Raw genomic sequence first — 27,143 nt, forward strand, 5'->3', positions numbered from 1 at the left:
GGTTATTAACAGATGCAGATGTGACTGGTGAGAACTTAGAGAAGGAGCTGGATGGAGTGGGAAAACAGGGAGAGATATAAACAGATGATGTATTTATGTTAGTTGAATTATTTAGATCGTTAATTTTGTTACAGAAAAAGTGGAGGAATTTCTCAAAGACTTCAGTAGAAGAGGTAGTTGGGCCAGATGCGGGTTCGAGTAGTTTATTAACTACAGAGAACAGAACCCTTAGGTTATCGTGGCCACTTTCTATTATTCTTCCATAATGGGTGTTCTTGGCAGAGGTTAGTGCTTCTCTGTAAGCTCTTTGGTGGTCAGAGAAAGCCTGGATGTGCACGGTGAGGCCAGTCTTACGTGACATTCTCTCAAGGCGTTGGCCAGCTGTTTTCATTGATCGCAATTCTGAGTTATACCAAGGAGCTGAACGTTTAAAGGAAACCTCCTTATGTTTTAAGGGAGCTGTTTTATCTAATGCTGAATGAAGGGCTGAGTTATAGTGGTCAACAAGACTATCTAGTGTTGATGGAATAGGTGAAGAGAGTAAAAGATCAGAAATGGATCCAGAAAGGATAGAGGGACAGATATTTTTAAGGTTTCTGTAAGAAACAGGTAAGAGGAGGGAAAGGCAGTGAAACAGTGAAAAATACTGCTTTATGGTCAGAGAGTCCCAAATCAGTGTTGTAAATGTTGGCAAGAGATAGTCCAGAAGTGCAGATCAGATCCAATATATGACCACCAGAGTGGGTGGGAAAATCAACATGTTGTGTCAAGTCAAAACAGTCCAGTAAGGATAAGAATTCATTCCTCAGTTTAGATGTGGGGGTGTCAATATGGATGTTGAAATCACCAAGAAGGATAATTCTCTGAGAGTAAGAGCTTAGGTGGGTCAAAAGTTCAATTAGATCGGATAAGAAGGATGCATTGTATTTTGGGGGACGATAAAGAACAATGAGTGAGACAGGACCTGATTTCGTTATTAGTTTAAGAGCCAGGCACTCAAAAGACAATGGACAGTCAATCGGGATTCGTTTAATGTTTAAGTCAGCTCTGACAATTACTGCAAGCCCACCGCCTTGTCTTGAGCTGCGAGGCTCTGTGTGGAAAGTGAAACCAATTGGAGTCGCTTCTGTGAGAGACGCAAATTTGTTTGGTTTTTGCCAAGTCTCCGTTAAACACAGAATATCAAGTTTGGTGTCAGTGATGAGTTCTGACAGCACCAATGCTTTGCCATTAAGAGACCTCGAGTTAAATAGTGCAATGTTAGTTAATGAGGCTTCTTTTTGCACAGAGCCGCGATCAGGGTTTATTTCCACATAATGTAAATTTGGCACACTGACACTTCTATTTCCAGGGTCATGAGAAGGACGGCGTATTCCTGAGCAAATGCTGCCGGTGGTCTTTTCATTCGCAGCCCACAATCCAGAACCCACAATCCAGAAATCAAAGTAATAAGAACTATAGCTAAAAATTCAAAACAACTAGAAAATCCATGCTGTACTTACAAAATTCACAGAAAAGAATTCATTGCCAACATGAGGACCTTATTCCTGGAAGTCCAGTATAGAGGCTGAAGAAAGATGCTTGCGGGCAAGGTTCACAGAGTTCTTGTCCCTGAGATTGTATCTAACAGGACAGGGCAGACAACAGAAAACCCTAATAAATACATCTCTGTATAATACTAAAATATAGAATAAACAATAAACAAAGTAATATTTAATAATAAATAAAATAGCATAGAATGTACATAAACTATAAAATAAACTGAAAAAAATCACAAAAAAGAAAAGACGGCTACTGTAACAGTTTAAAAATAATGCAAATAACTGAAAAGTAGCATTAAGAAGACATTACATTCACAGTTAAAATTCATGGCATAGCAAAACGCAAAAATATACAAGGAGACTATGTGATAGACTGAATCAGTAGTTCCATACTGAGAGAAACAGCAAGGCATAAAGAATTGTATCAAAAGAATATCTAGAAATACAGTCCAGTTATTCCTCCTCCTGGCTGAAATAATCTAACTCAAACATACAGTGCTAAATTCTGCAATCTCAAAAGCAGCAGAGTAACACATTAAAAGTAACTTGCGTTACATAGTCCAGTTATTTTTTAAAGTAACGAGTAACCTAACACAATACTTACCTTATTGAAGTAAAAATACCTGCGTTGTTATTATTCCAATAGCACTTGGTGTAAGGCAAGACACACGCATACTGGGTTCTTTGCAGGGCTCAGTAGCACAGCCAAGCAGAGAAGAGTTTTGTTCATGCAATCCGGTAACAGAAATGTTTAAATAAAGCGTCAACATATTAAACATATTTCTAAAACACAATAAAATGATCACAACCGTCACCTTTATTTTCAGATTCACAGTGGGCAATAATGACATTTAACTCTTTTTTGCAGAGTTTAGTGACATTGGAGCATTTTGAAAAAAGGAGAACTCCAGAAGATTACTTCCCCATGTACAGTAAATGTAAATTTTTAAGAAACCAGGTTTCTGCCTTCACTGGGTTATTCATCTAAACCTGATTATGCATGTGCACGTAAATGCACTCTATGTGACACAGTATGTGACGTAGTGCTTTTAATGGTGCTAAAAATCCTGCATTGTAGAAATCCCCCAATAACATTTTAAGTGTTTCGTTGCCTAAGTTAAAAAATAAAGTCAATAGTTACGCCAATAAATATTTGTTCACTTTTGCAATCCCTTTTCTTATTTTTTAACTTTTTTACATGTGCAGTTTTTAGTCTGTTTTAGTTCTTAAAGATAAATATGATCTGTTTTTCATGGGACACATGAAAGAATGAGTCTTACACAAAAATAAATTCACAAAACTTACCTGAGTTTGTTTCTGTGAACAGGGTTGTCCTAGTGTTGCGCTTTAAATGTTTGGCATAGACTAATGTTAGTATGATCAGTAGAATTTGTCATGTTAGAAATTTCAGCTGTCTTGTAGTGTGAGCAGTCTTACAAGCCAATTTTCTGATGTTGTCATCACATTTCCAGGTATTCATTATGCAGCGACAGCAGTGAAGTGTGCATGAACATGTAGAGTCTGAGCACCCACGTCATGGCATGTCAAGTGCACCGAATGTATTTGTGCAGTTTGAACACATATATAACTGACAACTCTATCATGTAGTGTGACCATTCTTAAAAGTATCTTGACTACTTTAGAAGCGTTTTTTGAAGTAATCATTTATGTGGGTTGAAATTACCAAGGTATTGTGGATGAAAGACAAAAATGGACACAAATGTCTGCATTTTTAAAACAAAACGTAATAGTGTGGACCTGGCCTAAGTCACTTAGAATAAAGACATTATATGCATAATAAGTATTTTAAACAACTTTATAGCTTTTATACTAGGGTTAATCCCACATTGCTAAAGTAAAGTGCATCAAACACCCCTGCCTTAACATTTAATGACTTTTGTTTGGACTACTATAGGAATTGCAGCAATTATACAAACAACATTTTAAAAACTGAAAAAGTAACAATAATTTTTGATTTTATATTCAAAAATCAAATTTCACTTTACATACTAAAACATCAGATATGTGAAAATTATTCCCTGTTATTTTGGAAATATTGACATTCGTTTTAAGTGTTTAAATATACACATATACATATACATATACATATATAGAGTTGGCCGAGTCTTGGCTATCAGATGAAAACGCCATCAACAGACACTTGGACATAAATCCAGCATATGCCAACTTAAGAAGAACATGCACATAATAAATAAACTATACAAACCCCCCTCTCCCCCCCTTGATCATACGGACTTAGTCACCTCCCCCCCCACCCCTTAATGTGTTACTATATATTGCCTTTGATTCTTGTAAGTCTAAGCATTATCCTCTGATGAAGACCCCTGATAGGGGTTGAAAGCTCAGGAATAAAAAACTATTTTATGATACGTGATTCTTTTTTCTCTCTTCGTGGATCTCCAGCTGCAAACATATATATATATATATATATATATATATATATATATATATACACACACATCTTGTATAAGATGCAAACAAGAGACATTGTATGGGTTTCATTTGTTGTATTCCTATAAGTTTCACCAATAGCAGGAGAGATACCAAGATTACGCGTAAACTGCAGAGCTTTGAAAATTAATACTTCTGAAGTTGTGGATTGAATTAAATTTGTTCACTTTGCAGAACTTTTCAGTATAATTGCAGATTATTACATTCTGCCATTCTACAAAGTTTTTGACTTATTGTCCATAAGTTTAGTATTATTTGAGGCATAATTAAATGAAGTGTAGCTAGATTTAGAATATAGCCATTTGCAATATAGAAATCATACCTAAACTTGTAGATGGTTTTTGAATCGAATAAAACCAGACCTATGGTCCTGATACATTTGTTTTAGGATGAGTTATGGTGTAATAATCTTTATTCATTAAATCACCAGCATGCCATACTCTTAAAGTATTTTACTTTTGTAATCATGCTGGGGATAAAAAAGACTACAAAGTAGACTTGCTATGGCTATCAGAGGAGGCATATAAGTTTATTGTGATTTGTATTTTCTTTGGGGTTCATCTGTGTTGTCACATTATCTTTTTGTGTGTACCAAATGATTCCTGTTAGAAAAGTATCTTGAATGTATAAAATCTGTTTTCAAAAATCACTTTATCCAGGTTAGCGTGGAGTAGACATTGCTGTGGAATCACTGAGCACAAGACAAAAACAACATAACATAAGCTCATTGCAGGACATATAAGTGAAATAACAAATAACACAATGATAAATGCATGCAAACAATTCATCTCCCCAACAGGATCTACTGGCTTAGAAGTCTAATGATTTTTGTTCTGAAATACCTACATGTTCAGGAATTCTTAGAAAAATATTTCAAAATCAATAACCTTTAATTTTATATACAGTATATCTGTGTATATTTTTTTAACTTTATTTTTTCCTTTTTTATTGTACAGTAGTTCTACCTTAAGCACTTTATAGGACAATAACAAACAAGCCTGTACAAACTAAACCACCATTATCATTTTCTAAATATTTGTAGAACACACTATTTTTAGTATGTGTTAGCTCAGATATTTTATTGTTTTTAGACTCCGGAACATAAAAAGTGTAGGTTTCCAGGCCGAATAACAGTGTGGCCAGTACCACTAGTAATGAACTGTTGTCTACTTTTGAGTTAAAAAGCACTCTTAGCTCTGTACTCTTTTGTTTTGCTTTGCTCTAATCACATTCCTTTGTTATTTTTTGCTAGTTTCAGTCTTAGCACATTTCCACGGATATGTAACCCTGCATTTCACTTCATTTCGCAACAGTACAAAAGCTGTAGAATTAGTCTGATGAAAGGTGTTTTTGATTCTGCAGCTGCATGTTTATGCAGTGTGTCTAAATTAGCATCAATACCATAATGAGTTTAGAGATGCCAGCTAATATATTTTGATAATAACAGCTATGGATATGAGAGATGAATTTAGCAAAAACAGCATGCCACACTTTTTAGGAATGTGCATGAATCCTTTTGTAGCTTTAAAACCATCCAATATATGATGGGCTATGCATTTTACTGACCAGCAGTAGGTTTCATGTGACACACTGTACACTCTTTAGTATACTTGTGATGGGAATTTGCTGCAGCTAGGAATGAGCAGAATCACAGATAGATGTATCCCTTCATTTTCCTTATCAAAGCTACTACGAACCTCAGCCGTATGCAGGCTCAAAAATATTGATGGATGGATAGATGAAATCTTCTATAAAGAAAAAAGAAGCTACATAAATAAACTTATTTAGACATTATTTTACAACCTGGCCTGTAAAACATGTGATTGACATTTGGCATCTTATTTTGATTTACATTTCTGTAAGTTAATATTTGAAAAAATCTGTGTAGGCAACCTTTTGCTCTGAAGGTTTTACTTATAAATTATCATGCAGTATGGGCATTTAAATGAAAGATCTGGCATTTCCTTTTTTTGTGTATTATGGCTGTGACTCTGCCTATACCAGCAGCAATATTTTGGCTTAATAATAAATAGAAATTATTTTAATTTAAACATATATCAAATGTTACTCTCTTTCCTGTTTTATGGAGGAGCCCCTCATTACAATTTTGGTTCACTGTTCTTATGTAAAGGCCGCTCCTCTTTCCTTTCTTCAACCATCTCCAGCTGCTTGGCAACAGCTGTTTCTGGGCTCTCATGTGACCAGTTTCTATAGGTTCTTCACTCATATTTAAGCTAGTGCTGCATTAATCTCTACACTTAATCATTAAGTCTATCCTAGTCTCTCTAGACATTCTTTTTTTTTCTTTTTTGTGATTCCAGTTTCTTATTCTCTTTATTTGTGTTTCTTTGCCTGCTCCCATTGCTTCTATTTCTACTCAGCTAAGTTCAAACATTTGCCATCCATGACCTGATCTTTTTCTCTTTTCCTAGCTGCCTGTCTCCCAGCTTTTGATCCATCTTAATTTTTCAAGAGGGATGTGTTTTATTTCCCTTTCTAGCATATATTTGCTGAAATTTTATATAAAAAATGAATTGGGAAAATAAATACAATCACCTTCTGTGAGATACCCATGTGTACGGTTTTGCAGTTGCTCTGCAACGAAAATCATTGCTGGGTCCAAGGAGACAGATGATTAGAGTTAATCCACTTTGATGTACTTTATGCTATCACTGTGCTGATATTCCTTTTGTTTTTTTGGAACTCTTTTAAACACTCGGAATACTTCAACCTCCAGCTTACTTCTGTAGATATTGGCTGATATCAATTTTGTTGTTCCACAAATAAAAATCCTTTAAGATTTATGATATTAGCTTATTTTTGTAAATTGTAAGCTGACATAGCATGTTTTTAAAAAAATCACAAGTAGTGCCTAATGAAAAGACACTTGGTTTTTAAATATTAAAGTTTTACTAGTGCTTATATGAATCTTGATATGTGAGTGATTATATTGTGATCAGTCACTCTTTCCTGTTTTTCAGTGAACATATTTGCTTTATTAGTTTATTTCATTACTCATAGATAGATAGATAGATAGATAGATAGATAGATAGATAGATAGATAGATAGATAGATAGATAGATAGATAGATAGATAGATAGATAGATAGATAGATAGATAGATACTTTATTAATCCCAATGGGAAATTCACATTCTTCAGTAGCAGCATACTGATACAATAAATAATATTAAATTAAAGAATGATAATAATGCAGGTGAAAAGCAGACAATAACTATGTATAATGTTAAATGTTAACGTTTACCCCCCCCCCCCCGGATGGAATTAAAGAGTCGCATAGTTTGGGGGAGGAATGATCTCCTCAATCTGTCAGTGGAGCAGGACAGTGACAGCAGTCTGTCGCTGAAGCTGCTCTTCTGTCTGGAGATGATACTATTAAGTGGATGTAATGGATTCTCCATAATTGATAGGAGCCTGCTGAGCGCCCTTCGCTCTGCCACAGATGTTAAACTGTCCAGCTCCATGCCAACAATAGAGCTTATTATTATAATTATTATTATTATTATATATTACTGTGCTTTGAGTGCTTCTAGTTGATAACATTTAAAATAGTGGCCTGTTTGACTATTGTCACGTTAGTCTACTCAGCAAGTTATTAATTCCCCATTTTACTAGTCTGAGCTCAATACATTTGTTGTAAATAAGCTATATGCATGTATATCTGTACTGTACACCTTTTAGATTACTATTTTTTAACAACATGCATATCCCACAATTTATGCTGAGGCCTTAGTGTCAGGATTATACAGTGATCTTCATAACAATTGCAAAGCTACATGCTTCTCTTGACAGCAAAGAGTACTAGAGTGAATTTGATTTGCAATATTACAGATGGAGGCTCTGCACACTAATAGATACATCTTTCTTTGTTGAGCAATCCAGAAACACAGTGTAGTATTTTTTTAAGTCAGTACACAGTAATGGAATGGAAAACAGATCTCAAGTGAAATTCACACATAATGTCAACAATCGTTTATGCTGTGTGGAAATTAAACCCAGAAACTGAATTTCAGAGGACAGCCAAAGTAGAATTATATACATGTGCCATCAGAGCAAAGCCAATATAAGTTTGAAGTGTGTAAATCTGCTAACCAGACTTTTTGCACAATCCTGAGAAATGTATGAGTTTAAACAAAGATAAACTCATGTAATTAAGCATGCTGGTCAAAGTTACTTCATCTTCCAGTTCACATTTTGTTCAAAGTCTATGCTTACGTTAACCTTGGTAACAAAATATACAGGTCAACAACTAAAAGAGGGAGGTAAAAAACCTGATTGTACAGTGTCATAACAACAACCTCCCCCAGCATGTTGACTAAACAAAGGAGGTCATTGTTGACTTCAGAAAGTACAAAAGTCAGTCATGCTTCACTCCACATCTACGATTCCCCCGTCCAGACCGTAGCAGCTTCAGGTTCCCGGATGTCCAGATCACTGATTGCCTTTCGGGGTCAGTCAACACCATCTGCATACTCGAAAGACTCAGTAAAGTCTCTTTTTCCAAAGGAGAGTGAAGAGCTTTGGGGTGAGAATTAAAACACTAGTGGACTTTTACCGCTGCACCATTGAAAGTATCCTGACCATATACATCATGGTGTGGTTTGGTAACCCGACTTGCCAGGATCGAGATCTCCTCCAAAGGATTGTCCATACTGCTTCTAAAACCATTGAGGCTGACCTTCCACAGCTTCATACCATCTACTCAATCAGTATCACAGTAGACTGAAAACATCCAGTGCATCTTTCACATCTGGATATTTGTTTGGCATTTTGGTTTTATTCATCAGTTCCCTGTAACAAAACTGCCAAGGATTAAACTAATTTTAAGAGATTTTGTTACTGGCATGGAATGGTTGCACAATGTTTTCAGCTGTTACAGCCTAGTAGCCTCTGAGTAATTGGTTTGAATCAAGGGATTGGCACTGCCTACATGAAATAGAACATTAAACTACAAAAGTATTCTTTTGTATTTTTTGACTAACTTTGGATATTTTGGCAAAGTTTCAATTTGAAACATGGGCAGGCTTTGTTGCATCCTTCCATTCCTTATTCACACTATCTTCAGCTGATATATCCTAGATAATGTAATTGTGCCTTTTTAACTTGCCAAAGACGTTTGTGTTGGGACCATGACTTTTAAGATATCCTAAATCTTTAATAAATATTGAAATTTGCATTCTGCATTTTAATAATAAAAGCACTTTTGGTTATTTATATTTTTCTTTTTAGGTAAATAAAAATTACAGTATATGTGATGCTAACGATAATAAATGTTTTTGTAAATAAATACAATTGTTTATAAATAATCAATATACTGTACATAGAAATGATAGATTGTGATTATGTGTATATTTCTGTAGTATTGTTTAATATTAACATGGTGTATTTACGTTTGTGATATTTAAAATATTGTTGAGTTAATGTTTTTGTAGATTTGTTTTTTAAATTCTATTACCTTGTTAAGATACAACAAAATATATGGCATTATTCAAGAGTTTATTATGTATTATTTGATTCTTGCATTGTTTGTGCATCAGTAAAATTAATTAGTGAAAACAAACAAAGCAAATGTTAAGATCACATTCTCTACTGTTGCACTAGGTGCTATATATTTGTATGGTTTACTGTGTATTATGCCTTGATAATAACCTTACTAAAAGATAGAGCTGTTCAGTAACTTGGCTGTGTTGCTATAAACTTTATTGTAAAGAGTTTGTAATTGGATATGCCTTTTGCTGTTTAATTTGTATACTAAATGCAGAGTATGGAAATATAAAGTGTTGTCCAAATTAGAACTGGGTTCACACACACTATTCTTTACTAGCTACTTTTTGTTTAGTTCTGTTGTTATTTCTTGGTTAAAGATCTCTCTCACTCTCTTATGCTAAACAAATCATGAAGCACATATCTGATGGATGGAAAAACTTTGGTTCAATAAATAACTTATGTTGTCAAAGTTTATCAGTACAGTATTTTAATTAATGAAATAAAATTTCCACTACCACTGATGTAAATTAAGCATTTGTAGATTATGGATGTCAGGACTTCTTTGCCCAATGCACATAGCATCAAGAAGTGATTGTGCCATGTGAAACTATTAACCAAGCCATAATATAAGCATTTTTATCTAAAATTGTACAGAAATTAATTTAAGCATGCCAAATGTGACAGAGTAGCCGCTATTTAAATGTATTTTATATGACACGAAGAATCCATTCCAAGCAGCAATAGTCAGAAGTGTGGAGAATTTTTCCTTGAGTCTAGAGTTAATAAGAAGAAAAGAAGGGCTGGTTATGTAAAAACTGAACATATTCAATGAACTGCAACAGCAGATTTTATAACAAACAATGAAATAAAATCTATAGATTTCAGTTTTCTCACAAACATTTGTCCATCCATCCACATTATTAATAACTGTATACTTTGTTAAAAGGTCATAAAGTGAAAGGCCCAACTCATTGTCTGGATGCATGTTAAATGACAAGAGCTGAGGACAGATGCCACTGATGCATGAGCACTAGGATGCAATCTGAGTGAAGACTTCTAATACTGTGAGCACAGTTACACATTTAAGTGGCAGGAGAAGTAATCATTGACTCTGAATGCATTTACACAAAGGTCAGTGCCTGATGACACAAACTAAACAGTTAGTGCACACATACTTTTCTCCCACACAGGAGCACTGACCAACATTTTAGTTGTCACTGTTATGGTATTTTAGAGCTGCTCCAAACGAGCTACCTTCTTGACACTGGAAGAGGAACTTACATTTTCTCATAACCTAGCGATACCTTACAGTAGAAATAATAGATTGAAATTAATAAATAGCCATATAGAAATAAACTGTAAAATTGAAAACTACCTTTTTGGAATTAGATGTGACCTCCAAGGAAGACTGTTTTCATTGTGCTGTAACATGTGAAAAACTCAACAATAGACTGCCTTGAATGTTGTTTTGCTTTTACAAAGTTATAGAACAGAAAAGAAATTAAAAGACAAATCCCTTTGGAAAGCAATAGAAGCCTGTATTTTTATGTTTAGTAAAGAGTTTATAGCCAGCATGACTTAGCACCAAAACATATTGTAGGCATCTATGGGCAATTGTGTTTGGTTCCTTTGTTGATTTGTAAAATTTAATGATGTTGTTTAATTTTCTATAATGTACTTCCCATTATGTAAAACTGCTGTTTGAAATCTGTACCAAGAGTCCTAATGTCATGATTTTATTTATTTAACTTGAAAATGTTTTTGTTTTAATGTTCTGTCTAGACTTAACAGGAGGATTCTATTCTAGCAGAAAACCTTCAATAGTCTCAAAGTAAATTTGTGGATTTATTATATTCATTATAAAGTGACTTTGCTGAATGTATTTTCTGTTATTCAGAAAGAAAGACTTGCTCAAGTTCGTAAGCAGATTTCACGGGAGGAGCATGAAAACAGACATCTTGGAAATTATAGGTAATAAGCCTGAATAATGATTTGATCTGGTATGTGATAAAATAATTAAAACTTTTAAATACAATGACAGCATATGCAATCCCTTGGAAAACTTAGTGGCCTTGACATAATTGACTTCTTTTACCTAGCTTGAGTTGTGATATATAGTGCTATGTTCTCAATAAAACTGCATGATTTCTGTCATCAAATTTTTTTCTGTTTTTTACATCGTAAAGCACCAACTTTAAGGTTTCTATATCTGTGTACTTTTCACTCTTTCTATAATCAGACATCACCTACAAAGAAATTATTTTTAACATCTATGTAACATACTAATTATACAACATTTTTAATATTTAAAAAGTAATTATAGAGAATAGATTATGATATGCTTATTCATAGGAAAGTTTGTTGATTTACAAATCATAAAATTATGCTTGATTATTACATAAATCAGTCTATTATTATTTAAGTTTGTTAAATGATTGCTAGCTCTATAAAGAATTCCAGTACCCATTACATAAACTAAGATGATAAGTATATATTAACAACACCTTCAAATTAATTTTACTGTGGATTCAGTATATACATTTTTGGTAACTGGCAAAAGTTTAAAGGGAATAGAGAAATATCCTAAACTAGAGCTAATATTAGGATCAGTTGTCCATATAGTAACCTCTACACTACATTAGTCATTTAAATTAGAGCAATGAACTCTCTTTGTTATAAAATAAATTTAGATGCCATTAGATGAAACTATAAAATTAAGATTTGATTGTCAAATTGCAGAGAAAAAAAATTTTGTGTGCTTTTTTAAAAATGGTTATATTTAATATTGTCTGAAAATTCTCTCACACAAATTTTAACATGGTTACTGTGTGTATGGTGTTTGCCTGTTCTTCTTTGCAAAAATCATAAATGTGAGGTTGGGTTAATTGGTGGCTCTAAATTGGCCCTTTTTGGGTGAGGGTAGAAGTGCCCTGAGATGGATTGTGTCTAGTACTGTGTTTATTCTGATTATTTATGGTGGAATTTGTTACTTTAGAAGCCAGGACAACAGCAGTTGAACAAAAGACAAGATGTGTATCATTGTATGGGATGAATGCTATTTAAATTTCAGAACCGCTAGATAATTATGGGAACAGAGCAAATGAAAGGGATGAATCTAAAGGAGATGCAATCTAGTGGCATCTAGGAATTAATTAAACCTTAAACCACTGTATCAGCTTAAAATGACTTTCACTATTTTACGTTTAAACTAATTATATTGAGTCATAATTGAATAGCATTACATTCTCACAATTTAGTTTTGTTTTTTCATTTTATATTTTTACTTTTTATTCTTACTAGAATAATTTCAGTCATTAAAACGTGAAATGCTTTTGCCATTTATGCAATCACCTAAAAAAATAAATAAAATACAGGAATAATATGGAATGAATAATGGCTTTAACTTTGGCCTTAAACTTAACACTGCATTCCTTTAAGCTCAATATTTACTTGTTTTTCTTCAGTTTCTTTTCTTCATCAGAGCAATGTACCAAATAAGCACTACTCATCAGTCGTTCTAGGACATGAAGGTGACATCAGGGGTCTCACGTATAACGCCTTGCATAGAATTCATACTAATATATGACGTATGGACACAACTAGAAATTTGTGTTTGCACAAAAAAATTCAGATGCATAAAACTGTGCATACACAAAGTTCTACGCACGTGCCCTTTATAAATCCCTATCAATGTGAATTTTAACACACATATACACACCTACAGCCCCACCCTGACTCCTTCCAGAATTTTGCCTATTTGAATATGCAAATCAATATAAATAGCCCCTTCTGTTCAGTGTTTGGTTAAAAGACAATGGCAAAAGCATGTGTTAAAAAAAAGAATTTCAGTGAATGCGCAGTGGAGGCCCTGCTCAGTGAAGTGCAGGCAAGGAAAAATGTACTATTTGGTGGCAGTGGTTTAAGCAACAAAAGGAAACTGATGAAGTGGGACAGTGTGGCAGAGGCACTTAAAAGTTCAAGTTCAGAAAGTCACACATTGACCAATTTAATACTTTTGACCCTGGATTTTCTGTTTTCATTTTGTGAGATATTCTACCTTTGGGGTGTCTAGGAAGCTCAAAAATGAATAAAACCAAAAAATATCACTATTATTATACAATACCTGCCAAATACTTCCATCTTCTTGAGGAAATAAAACGGCTGCAAACGTACCTGTGCTTTACAAAAAATGGCTGCATATATGTACTAGTAATAGGATGTCAGGGCCAAAAGAATTGAAAAAGAGGTGGTCAGATATCAAAGTAGACATGAAAAGGCGAGTCACAGCCCACTGTCTGAGTGTCAATACTACTGGACGAGGTAGCGAAATTCCAGGGCTCACATCATTTGAGCAGCGAACTGCCACAATTTTTGGTGGGTAACGGGGAACGCCGACATCACCATGGGTGAAGGTGGGCTTTAATTTTTTTTTTTTTTTTTGCTTACCATTATCCATACTCGTGTAAATAATTTTCATATTTAATAAGACAAACTTGCAGATGAGGTATTACTGTTCATTCTGTTTCAGAAACTATTACAAAAGGTGACCCCAGGCGGTGATGGTGCTGCTGTTCTGAGCACATCTCAGGTCTCTGGCTGCACACACACCCCTGAAACCACCAGGTGCCCATCTGGCCATGTACTGCCAGATGCTGTTCTGGAGTCACAAAATGCAATAGTGGATGCTGTAAGAGATGTGGCCAGTGAACAAAAAAATATAAATGCTGTACTATGTAATACTGTCTACAAATTAAATGAAATGATTAAAAAAAAATGCTGCATCTGATTACCTGTTTTTACATTCTATTAATTGCATTCAAACAAAGTTGTAAGACTGTCCAGTCTGGCTGATCAGAGTCAGGTTCATCATACCTCATCTCTTCAGGTTCTGGCAAGCCACAATTGTGTGCCACATTATGCAGCACGCTACATGCTTGCACTTTGTGACACACTTTTTTGGACTATAGAGCAGCACATTAATAGAGTGAAAATGCTTTCTATTTACATAAGCAAATTAATTCTCTGAAGGTGCCTTTATAGCAATGTGCATGCTGTCGACCACTCTGCCCATACAACTGGCATGGCACGACTCAGGGAAATACTTATTTGTAAAGCTCCTGTGGCTACACCCAGAGGGTGGACAGAACCTGTAAAGAGGGTAGAGCACAATTCCTCAAAGTCTGTCTTTGTAAAGCCAGCCCCAGTTCAGTACACAGTTCCAAGAGGACAGCTCTTGGAAATCTAAATCAACTTAGAAACCAATCATCATCATTGGACAAGAATTAACTATGATCTCTAAATATGCACTCTCTTCTAATTCTTCCATTTATGATGTCTTCTAACAACACTAAAGCAGTCATGGTAGTTGGAATAGTTTGGCCATTCAATACAGGGGTGTGGAAATCAAATTTTTTCTACTTGTCCACGGACAAGTAAACTTAGAAAATCCACTTGTCCGCAAGTTAAATTCACTTGTCCATAAACAAATAACAAAAGTGAAAAATAGTTTATTTTTTCTGATCTCTTTTATTGATACCAAAACTGCCTTCCATTTTAAAACTGAAAAAAGTTCTTTCAGGGAGTAGTATTTTGCCACCTTGCTCTAGAACATTATATAAAAGATTCCCTTATCATTTTAACTCACTAATAAACAATGCCTTCATTATAGCTACACTAGTTCTGTTTCACATACTACAGTTACAGTGAAGATTTTTATAGATATTTCATAACCTTTGGAAACCGTTAGAATGTTTTCTTCTTTATTTTTAATAAACTGACAGCGCAGAACCAACTTGTTTTATATGAAATATTCGCTAATCAAAAACGATCTATTGACAGCTCATCAAAATTGATGTTGTCACGCAATAAATTTCTTAACTCCTCAATATATCACAACCTACACGAAATCGCAAATTTCAGGAAAGATTAACTGCCTAACAAGCTTTGTTATGTGGTGAAAACAATTGTATTGTAAGTAAAATTACTGCATTTTTATGTAGAAACAATGAATTTTATCAATCTTCTTCTATAATACGCTACCGTGGCTGTTCATTTGTCTGTCCAGGATTTTAAATCACCTGTAGCTCGCAAACCATTTCACCTTTTGACTTGAAATTTGGTACACATACAGTATACTACGTGACGTCTACTATCCGCTTTCGGGGTGATGATTTGTATTACTCTTTATTTTTATTTTATTTTATTGTTGAATCAACTCTCTGCAGTGCGCAGCAGGGCGGCACATGCATATGGGAGCCATTCTCATTCCCCACCACCTTTGCTAATCATTCTTGAGGCAGATTGAAGACTTAAGTGCCAGTTTAAGTGAAAAATTAAAGAAAACGTACTACGTAATTGCAACACAAAAACTAACTTAATCAGTTTTAACGCGAAAAGATGCCAACGAAAGAAGAGAAGCAGCGGGCCGCTACAGTGGAGAAAAGAAGAGCTGCTCAGGAAGCAGCAAGCGCATCAACCTCTGAGCAAATAAATGGTAAACGTACAGAAAAGAGGATGAAAACTAGGAATGCTCAAGTCAAGTGTATTCACTGCATGTTATCGTGCAGTACGCCGTTACTGGTAATATATAAAAGTTATTGGTTATAATGAAAAATTATCAGATTACATCGTAATGTCGGCATGAAAAAAATGACCGCATCTCCAAGCATGTAAGTATTAGGGTAAAATACTTATGTAAGACCGTAAGAGTGCTTCCCCTTTGAAAAATCAGCCGTCATTTTGTAAACAGTATTGAAGACCAATTTGAGACATGAAGAACATGCCTAAGTAGACTGTTTCCGCACAAAGTATGTACCCAAATGTTTAAAATGTGAAAGTAGTGGTAAAATGTGCCCTGCACAGCACATATAATATTTTTCTCCAGAAAATTGCACTTGTCCACGGACAACTGAAACCAGAAAAACACGCTTGTCCGACGGTCACTTTACCCGTGTCGGGCGTTGGATTTCCGCACCCCTGCAATACACCATTATATTGATACAGATTGACTACAATCAAGTGCCTTAAATTTGTAAACGGCATGCAGCTATTTCGGTGTATTTGATAAAGCCCGCTTCATGGATGTGAATATGAAAAAGAAAGGGAAACCACACAGAAATAGTGTTACTGCTTTGATGCTGGGTGCCCCATGTTTACAAAACAGGCATGAAACGTGCGTACGCATGGTCTGAGGCTGCTGTGAAACTGTGCCTAGCTTTACGCCAAGTTTAGTTTTTATACATCTCTGTGTGAGCATGGAAGCGGACATATACAACATTACTGTGTATATACACCATTCATACATGAGGCTCCAGATCTTAAGTAATATCATGTTAAACCCAGCAGTATCCTGGAATACCTAGCATTCTAAGGGAAGGGACGCTGCCAGCAAGGTGTACAAAATCTTCTGATTATTCAGTAAATGTGTTGAATAGGCCTAACCTTAGTAGTGTAAATGTTGCTGATGGTATTACTGTTTTCAGCAGATTACCTTTTAGTTTATAGGCTACCTGCATTAAGAATGCAAATCACACCATAACTTTATGTGCAAATTACTTAACTAATTTGCCACAAAAGATTTATTAAAGCAGCAGGATATCAGTTAGACTTTGAAACAAAATCTTTATTGCCACAGTAACCAGCATCCAGCCGTTAAATAATATTCAATACATTACATTAGTCTATATTGTGATTTTATTTTTTACTTTATACAGTATACATTTTATCTACTTTTGAAATTTAGGTCATAGGTGTTAAAAAATGAAATTAACAATAAAAATGAGTTGTGATTTTACATGTCTGAACTGAAATTAATTCATTATGCAAACTGGTTGCCTGATCCATCTTTCTGCAAAATTCTGATACTAACTTTTTTGTATTATCTAAACTTTAGTTTCGTACCAGGTGGATAAACAATATTCCATTTCAGCATACTGGATTGATTTTCTTTTTTTTAACAGGCGCATCTATCCACCTGATGACAAACTAACACTAGAAAAGTATGAGAACCTACTTGCTATTGCTTTTCAAACCTTTCTTGCAGGGCGTGCAACATCTCTTCAGAAAGAACTGAATAATCCTCTAAAACGGATGAAGGCATGTATCAATTAATGAAGCAGTGTATTCTGATATACAAAAGCATACTGTATGTTTATTGTTTTCTTTAAGCATATTAGTGTTAGTTTATTTTCCTTTTTTTTAATTACTTAGCGTGTAAGTGGCTTTGAGAATGTTAAATTATAGTATGTTACTTATCTTAATATGCTAAAAAATTATACTCTATGCTTAGAAACAAGTAAGATAGTAGGCAGGAAATTGCAACCAGGATGTAGACAGGAAGGCTATCGCAGGAATGCAGTCTAAAAACAGGGGTCAGAAACCAGGAAAGCAAACAAAAATTGAAACAAAACAGAACCAGAGATATTAAACAGATGTAATAATCAAAGCAAGAGTTAACACTAAATTCTATGTGAAGCTCCTAGTAGCTTCCATTAATATTAAAAGTGTCTTTAAAGAAGACATCCAATTCATGGATGGCAGAAGCTGTGTTTCACTATCTTATATAGGTGGAGCCATGATGACAAGATACCTCATGTCAGAGCTACTTCAAATATAGATGTAACTATGAAAAGATTGTGCCAAAATGATGAAGACCATCCTGGAAACAGAACACAAATAGTGTCACTAAAATGACATTAAAATAATTCAAAAAGTATAGAAAAGCAAATTATATGTATGCCAAAAGAACAAAAGTGAATACTAGAAATGCCAAAAAACAGATTACAAGATTGTGGTGCAATAATTCTTAAGTTCAGTCCTGGGGACCTACTATTGCTGCAAATTTATGTTCCAAACAGTTTCAAAATTAGTGAGTCATTTTCTTTCTAATTAATCTCATTGTTTAATTAATTGGTGTTCTTTTCTTCTATTATTCTGCATTTAGAAAAGCATAGTAATGTGAGATTAACATTTATTTGAAAATTAGAAATATTTGTACTTTTTAAATAACTTTTTTAATAACTTTAAAAGCTTACTTATTTTTTGCATTTTTTTTAATTCAGCTTTTTCTTGTGGAGTTTGCACCCTTAATTGTATCCTAATAATGACAAATAATGATGCATTGAATAGACACCAAGGCAAATGGTATTGAATGCCAAAAGGATATAGTACACCCACTAACTGATTATTAGAAAAAGATACTACTTAAAAAAACAGAACACCTGGGGGCATTCCACAAAGCACACTTATGAAATCAAGACAGCTGAGTAAGCCTTGCTTGAATAGGCCTCATCTTACAATCAAGGATCAGTAGGTTCAACGAAGGCAAGCATTTCTTGTGAACTCAACAGAACCTTAGGCAACCATGATTATGCGCGCACTTAAGGTATTTAAAAATCCTCAAATCACTATAGTCAAAAACATCCATCATGACTCAATAAGCACAGAAGAGAGTGTAACATTTACAGATTGAGTGTCTATGACGTTATGTGTTAAGTTAATTGGAAGTATAGTGTGTATAATGGGATAATTTGGAAAAGTTTTATTTAATTGTTATAACTTAGAAGAACATGTAACAGTGCTGGACATTTCAGCAGCTGAACAATCTCTATATATAATCTTCATTTGGATCTTGATCTTTGTTTGTCCGCGAATGAATTAGAAGAAGAAGCACTAGATGGCAGTAGAGAGACAGCTAAAACATAGGCATTGCATTAAGAATCTCCTCCAGGCTTATAGTACTGAAGACTGTAGTACTCCAGTCACACCTCAAAACACAGACATTCAAACTAAATAAATTGTTGTGCTTTAAATTAACTAATCTTTATATATAATCTTCATTTGGATCTTGATCTTTGTTTGTCCGCGAATTCATGTTCCCCTGACACTGCCTTGGTTATTACTTTTCTTTACAAACACTGTCGATACCACTCTTTGTGTTTAGATCTGGCGTCAACACCGTGCTTTGTGTTTAGATCTGGCGTCGACACCTGCTTCGTTGTCGAGACTGTGGTTTTTTCTGTTTCTATCCACCGTCGTTGGCAGCACTTCATCCAAATCGAATGTTCACCCGCTTCTTGGAGTCGGCAGTCAGAGTATATAAGTCGGACACACTTCTGTGATTTTCCATCAGTCGGCGTTTGGAGTTCAAGAAAGAAACATTGGTTCTTCCTTACTCTTTGTATTGCCACAAAGCAACCTGCAAGATTGGAGAAAACTTGAGAAGAGATCGTGAGAGGAAACGACAGCGTCGTGAAAACAAGACAGACTGTGAACGGAGAGAAGCAGAAATGCTCCTTCCCCACCACATAATTACTATTCGGACAGTGATTCCGAGTAGGCCGTTCCTATCGAATCAATGTCCAAGGGTTTTGTTTTGTAATTTTGTTTCCCTTATAAAAAATCATAATGCTGTGCGACAAAGGGCCCAGTTCACGACTCGCAGCCGCTTTTAAACAGGGAGCCCTTCACAGACAACTTTAACACGCGCAACATAGTTGTGTGCACATGGCTAGTAAGTAATATATTATACTGAAATATAATAATACAAAAAAGGACATGCATTTCTTAATAAGAAACCGAGAGATGCTGTGTGGCAATCTGCAGCAGACTGATGTAGTTCTGAATTTGGGCATTGAATAATTAAATAATAATGGTATTATTTTTATTAAAAGATAGTTTCCTTTGAATTGCCTAGTCAGATTGAAAACATGCTAGTTTGTGAATGTCAAACACTTAAAATTATTGTGTATTCACTAACAATATAAACTTGTCACAAAGTAAAAATTATATTCAAGAACATGCATAAGAACTGCTTGAATATACATTTATATGTAAATATATATTGTGCATTTAGCAACCAAAAAAAAGCTGCTGCTTCTGCCACTGTTGAAGGGGGAGTGGGGGGCAACTTTGAGCAGAATTACTGATTGTACAATACAACCAGCCATGCACATCAATGTCATTTCAAAGCACTTACCTGTACATTGATGATATGGAATGATTTATATTTTACATAGTCAGAATCTAATGAGCTTGGCGGTAACATTATTTGCACATGTGTGCCTATGACATTTGAGAAGCAAGAATGTTATCAAGTATCACTAATAAAACATTCGGTAAATGCTTTTTACATAGGTTTAACCAGCAGGTAAAAGCCTCCTTGATTGTGTTATGGCCAGGAAAAAAACTTTACCTTAAAGGAAACACAACTTGATGCAGTTTGCACAATGGTTGGGCATTTTCTGTTCTGAGCTTACTTCACAATGTATGGTTTTAATCAAATTGACCATAAAGGTTGGGTTTTACAAATCTGTGGATGTCAAGAAATGCCAAGGGGTCTGTACTGTGCTTTAACAATCCTTGATGCTTGACTACAGAGTAGTCAACAGGTCACCACCTACTGTATAAATATACGGAAACACTTGTGAGGGAGGTCATGTGCTCCTCCTTGACCACTCAAGACCTCACCATGGCATCAAATTTTAATGCAGACTATTTTCATTTGTAGCTCCTAGCCGGTAAATGAACTGCCCACCCCCATCAAAATTCCAACTCCCTCAATGTATTGTAGTGTTGGAAAACTGTCTTGTTTGGTGAATTTATTTCTAACTTTTAGGTTTTGTAATCTAGGAATTGCAACTAACTTGTATTTTGCTCTGAGCTCTTGTGATGATGAATTTTTTAGCCATGTCCTGTAACACTTGTTCACAAACAGTCCCCTAGAATGATGTTTTCTCGATTATGTTGACCTGTTTTGTAAGTCACTTTGGATAAAAGTGTCTGCTAAGCAAATAATGTAAAGGTAAGTGTGCTTTATGGAATACCTTCCTGGAAAAGCATTAGGTAGGAGAATCTTCAAAACCAAAATATGAAAACAGCTACCTACAAATCTCCCCATGTAACATACATAAATGCTTGCTAGAAGCAATAAACATTTAGAAACCTAGTTTTGTAATTTCTGGATTGACACAAGGATTGACACCAGACAAAGCATATCAACCAGGGAAATAATGGTTTGCTTAAATAAATAGGAGTTCAATTAAACTCAGACATTAGATGGGATGAAAACCTCCAGCCATAGTTGTCCTCCAGGGCTGAACCTGAGAACCACTGGTTTAGTTCATTGGTTTAGTATTTTAGGTATAATGTGAATTTCTAACTTTGGGATTATATGAAATGAAAATTGATTTACTGACAATTTCAAAATTATGTCTTTCTTACACATATTTGACTTTTAGACTTCTCTTAAATGTGTATGTTCTCTTAGGAGCTTTAGGAATTAGTGCATTCTTTTCAGGTCATACAGTTATTTTTAAAAAGTCTTGCCTTCTATTTAGCAAATTTGCTGTATAATCAAGTTAAGAACATTTTTTTCATCTTAAAAAATATTTTTTCATTTATTAAAACATAAAAATCAATAATAATAATCTATGAAGTTCACACATAAAGCTTTTTTTCTTTAATATTACTATTTGTAGGAGGAAGACATATTAGATCTCCTGGAGCAGTGTGAGATAGATGATGAAAAACTCATGGGAAAGTCAACAAGGCAAAAAGGGCCTAAGGTATAAGACTATTTATTGCTTCACATTTGTTGCTTTACTGCTTAATCACTTAAATCAGCTCAACATGAAGTCTGGTTTTTCTGCCTAATTAATGTTGTTTTTGAAACATGATGCAGTGACTGTTAGATTAAGCAGTGTTGGAATCTGTCTGCTTCTTACATTCATTTATAGTCCTTATCAAAATATAATCACTGTACTTACTGTATATACTTCACATCATTTGTGCTTGTCAGTAGAATATGTGATGATTTTAGGAATCTTGCTGATTGATATAGATTGTAAATTAAAATAGTTTGAATACTCTCTGTGCTATTCAGGTTTAAGTCAAAAACTAAAATGAATTAAAGTTTCCTTGCTGGCTTAGTTATTGGAGAGCTAAAAATTCCCAAATGCATTACTTTGCTTCAGTATAACTTTAGAATCTGTTACCTTAATGCATGTCATTGCTTTTACTGACTTTAAAATATGTAAGGTACTGTATACTAAGGGAATGTTTTAAATCTAAAATATTAAAAATACATAGATATACTGTATGTGAATCTGCAAGTTCATAGTAGGGGTTTATTCTACATTTTTTGTCAAAATGTCTTTGCATCTTTAACCTACTTAACTTATAATTTCAGCAATTGTGCTCAATGCCAGAGACTACTCAGACACCAAAGAAGCAAAAGGAGTACAGTAGTAACAGTAGTTGTAACAACAGCAGTTCTTCGGCCTCAGAGGAAGAATTTGAAAATGAAGATGTATTAGAGAAACAAGAAAAGAAAGTTTCATATGACCTTGAAGAAGACAAGAATAAATCACCTGAACGGTCCAGTAAGATCGAACATTTTTGTCTTTAATCGTTTCATTTATTATTACAGTGGCAACAAAAAATCCAGAAGAGAAGTGTTTAAAGTATTGAATTGCACTTTAGAGAATTCAAGAGTTCAGATTTTCTTTCTTTTCTCTTAAGTTGTATATAGTGACATTTTCTGGATAGTTAATACGTCATATTGCACCATTTGTCTAACACTAAACAATTCTCCGCATTATAAGGCACATACATAACTTTATATTAAAAACATAAGTATTTAGACCATGAAATATTTAATAAAAATGTCACTTCTTTTCAAAATGGAGTGCTTCTTTTGTATGAAGCTCTTTTAAAAGGCATATATTATGCTTGTAGGATCATTTGACTTTCATGAGAAAATATATTTCTGCACAACTGAAAAAAAAGTTTATGTAATAGGAAACATGAATCTGGCACAGGTAAAATACATTATTGAGTTAATGTATTGTCAGGCCTTGTCTGTGTACCACATAGCTATGTGCTAAGTACAAGGCCATTTCCCTACAACACACAACTGAACATTCACAGCAGTATTTGTATTTTAGGTTCTATAAGGTCGAAACATAAGAATCATGTAATTTATTTTTTTTTGTTTTCCCATTTGTGTATCCAACATCTGTGAATGTGTCATAATGTTTAGTATTTCTAGACATGTAGAGTGACAAAGTGGCGACAAGTTTAAAAACCCCTTACTGTGAAATGTACAGAGTAAAGCCTTTGTGTTTCAGGAAATAAAAGTCATTTAGATTACATCTTTAGAAACAATGTCATCTAAGATTAACACAAGAGTTTAGCAGTGAATATCCGGGAATACTACAGGAAGTTGTTAACTGGTGAGGCTAAACTAGTTTCATTTGTATTGCTCATCGATTATATTCTACATCTGCATTCATCTGTTTGTGTTGGCAGCTTAAGCTGATGTCACATTACATGATTTCTAGTCATATTTCAGATGTCAGATTTGCCAACTGATCACATCACCAGACCATGATAATTAATATAACTGAAAATTGCTGCCCATGTCACATTTACTGACTGAGTGCTGAGTTTCCAGTACAGATGTGACAGGCAATAACGTGCTGCCCTGAAGAAGCTGGTGATATTTGAAGGCCTAACAGGTTATTTGAAGGGTTAACAGGTACAGCAAGTTCAGACGCAGTCTCTGCCTTTTTTTTTCTTTCTGTTTTAGTCCATAAAAAACACAAGACATCAGTAACAAGAGCCTTTTTTCTGTTTGTGAAGTACAAAACAGGCATGTTCTTTATTTCTTGTTGCTATATTTTATGCTTTGTATTTCTGGATGAGCATTCAATGGTTGTCAGCTGTCAAGCAGAGCCAAAATCTAAAGCCAAAATCAAAGCTGTGTGATTTTTATCAGAGCGAGTTGCAGACTAATTGGAGTGAGTCTCTGGGTATGTCACATCAGTAGACTAGCTTCATGGGACTGCCTCTACCTCTCTAAGCAAATAAAGGCTAAGATCAGTCACTGGAAAAATTGTGTAATCTGATATGGACTTTAGACATATTTCATCAGCATACAGTTTACTGAACTGGATTGTTTATGGTGAGCTTATTGTTGGTTTTGTTCATTAATTGCTTATTTATCTTCTCAACTTTTTTCTTGTCATTATAGGTACAGTGCTGAAATAATCTAATTTATTTAAGGGGTTTATTTTTGAATGTGATGTGTAATTTGACACTAGTATAAAGCATTGATTGTTATAACTCTCTCGACTAGTAGGAATAGAAAAAAAGAAAATGAAAAAATGATGTGGTATACTGTTAAATCACTGCTGGGTTATCCAAATTAAATTAGCTTTAGGGAGATAAAAATGCAGCACATGGTATTAAAAGATCCTATTGGAAATGATTCTTGATTTTTTATTCTTAGGAATTTTGTTTATTTCTATTCAGCATTGTTCATTTTATAATGGTGACATCAGTTCAGTGCCATCTTGTTCACTCTACTTTGTACTACTACTGCTACTAGCTCTGCTATCATTGCCACTTCCATTTTCTGTTTGTCTTTCGTGGCCTCAGCCATATTTGTTTCCAGTTACTATGGCCATTGCTGGTCATTGCCTGGCTTTCCTAAATAAATTAATAGATCTGAGATATTACTAAATCTGCAGTCCTGAATTTTTCAGGGGCAAGGAATGGCCAATGTGAAATCACACAACATCAAAATATAATGGTAGTTTTAAATTCCTTTGTGGATTGCCAGCCGGAAATAACAATAACCAAAAATGATTACACTTAAAATGATTACAGAATATTTTTAAATAATGGTTGAGGTTCTGAGCCTTGGGAACTGAAATCCAAAATCAACATAAACTTTGTTTTTAAATCACCTTACAATGTAATATGAATTCATATGAATACCATATTTCAGTTGCTCTGTATAAACAAACTATTAAAATTGAAAATTTTGCATAAATAATGAGAAAACTATGTGCTGCAAATGCAAGACATTTATTGATAGTGTTCTTTTTTGACTGCTTACATTAACTTTCTGGCTTGTCAACTTATACATCATTCAGATGTGATAGTTGTACAGTATTATGCTATATGAAATACAGTAGGTGTTATTATAACTGTGCCAAAGTCTCTTACCTGATAGTCTGTTAACGTGAGTTCCTATAGCATTTGGTGTACAAACTAGGAGTAATCACTGAAAATGTTTTTGTAATAGAGTTGTTGAATTCTAAGATCATGCGAAAAGACAATTTCCCTTCGGGGAAATTGAGCATGTCAGTTGAATGTATTAGACATTTTTTTGGCTAATAATGTGAATTAATGTTAGATGTGGTTTTAAAATTCTAAATTATCATCAGTATTTTTGTCCTTACAGCCATGAGCTGGATTAATCAGATTGAAACACTGATGAATAAATGTTCAGGCATAAATACAGCTTTACAAAAAAACAATATGCAACCATCCACACATTTTTGAATCAGTTGAACAGAAAGACAATAAACTGAAAATAATTTAAATGTGTTTATTTACTTAATTTGGAACATGTACTCCAGTCAGATAAAATCTTGGCAACAAACAAAATGCTTCATTGACTGGTTGACTGGGGTTGCATAGTCTTTTTTGACCTAAAAATGATCTGGTCTGATCCTGGTCTAATGACATCAGAAGAGGTGCATCTTCATCTTTGTTTACGGTGTTCAACAACCTCACAAGGCTCTTCTTACGGTATGCACATGTGTTTCCGTATGACACAGTCATTGAGCTTATAAAACACTGTTACATGTGTATTTACCTGTTTATTCCACACTTTATTATTCTAAGAAAATGAAACCAATGTTAAAGATTCTTAAAAATGTTGTCAGTACAAATTTCTAAGATCACTTTTTCTGATATATTATATGAAGACCCATAAACCCTGACATCATGATGGTGTTGAGTGTTGCAGTCTAGGAAACACTATCTAAAAGAAGCAGAAATGATAAGTTGCTCTATTAATGTTTTGATAATCGCATTAGCATAGGTGCTGAGTAGGTGGCACATGAGTGCCTGCGATGCAATTTCATTCAATCCCACATCCGTATGTACATATTGTTAATTTTGTCTCTGTGCATTCACCATGGTGGTCAGTACTGGGTTATCTTTCTTTTCACTGAAACAAGTATAATGTAAGAGCTATTTTTATTTTTATTTATACTGACCCTGCCAAGGCTTACAAATATTTTTATTGCACTTTTTTTCTCAAGGTTTTATATCAACTTTTAGGAACTAGTATGACTTTCTTTAAATGGCATTTTGTTTCCTTCAAATATCATTTATTAGCTTATTTAAAAATTAACCTTGCCACTCATTATGTGCTGTATGATTTTACTAAAGCAGAATATTTGATTAAGAACACACCTGAGTGTTCCTGCAGAAATTCATCTTTAGTCAGAGATTTTCACTTTGCTGATCACATCTTGGTATGCATCCAATTTTTTAATTAATTGGGAAGTTACAGAAGTGTTGTACCTCAAATTCCCCTTTTGGGGCTTCACCAATGCTTTGTAACAAAAGTCAACCAATAAATTAAAACACACTAGATAAAAGAATAGTTGTACTTAAAAAAAACTATACCAAAAATGACATTCTAATGTATGCAGTGTTCCGAGTAAACTCCTCTTAGTTTAGACGTGCATTACTTTATTTGAGCAATGGTCAGCTTGATGATAAAAGAAATGCAAAGATCAGTCATGTCTTCACTTGTTCTTTTT

General features: G+C 34.3%; 1 protein-coding gene across 3 annotated transcripts in view; it reads left to right on the plus strand.

The window, feature by feature from the left end:
• Window positions 1-27,143, plus strand: part of ttll7 (tubulin tyrosine ligase-like family, member 7) — a 294,342-nt gene that overhangs the window by 209,199 nt on the left and 58,000 nt on the right. For all 3 annotated transcript variants that reach the window (XR_007935957.1, XM_028811558.2, XM_051932480.1), the window contains exons 12-15: window positions 11,417-11,490; window positions 17,478-17,613; window positions 21,996-22,082; window positions 22,706-22,898. Coding sequence is in view for 2 of the 3 variants with exons in the window: in XM_028811558.2 (XP_028667391.1) it covers window positions 11,417-11,490; window positions 17,478-17,613; window positions 21,996-22,082; window positions 22,706-22,898 (490 nt within the window). In the remaining variant the exon portion in view is untranslated. The remainder of the gene's footprint in view (window positions 1-11,416; window positions 11,491-17,477; window positions 17,614-21,995; window positions 22,083-22,705; window positions 22,899-27,143) is intronic.

This window comes from Erpetoichthys calabaricus, chromosome 10 (assembly GCF_900747795.2).
Source record: "Erpetoichthys calabaricus chromosome 10, fErpCal1.3, whole genome shotgun sequence".
Classification (NCBI taxonomy): Eukaryota; Metazoa; Chordata; class Cladistia; order Polypteriformes; family Polypteridae; genus Erpetoichthys; species Erpetoichthys calabaricus.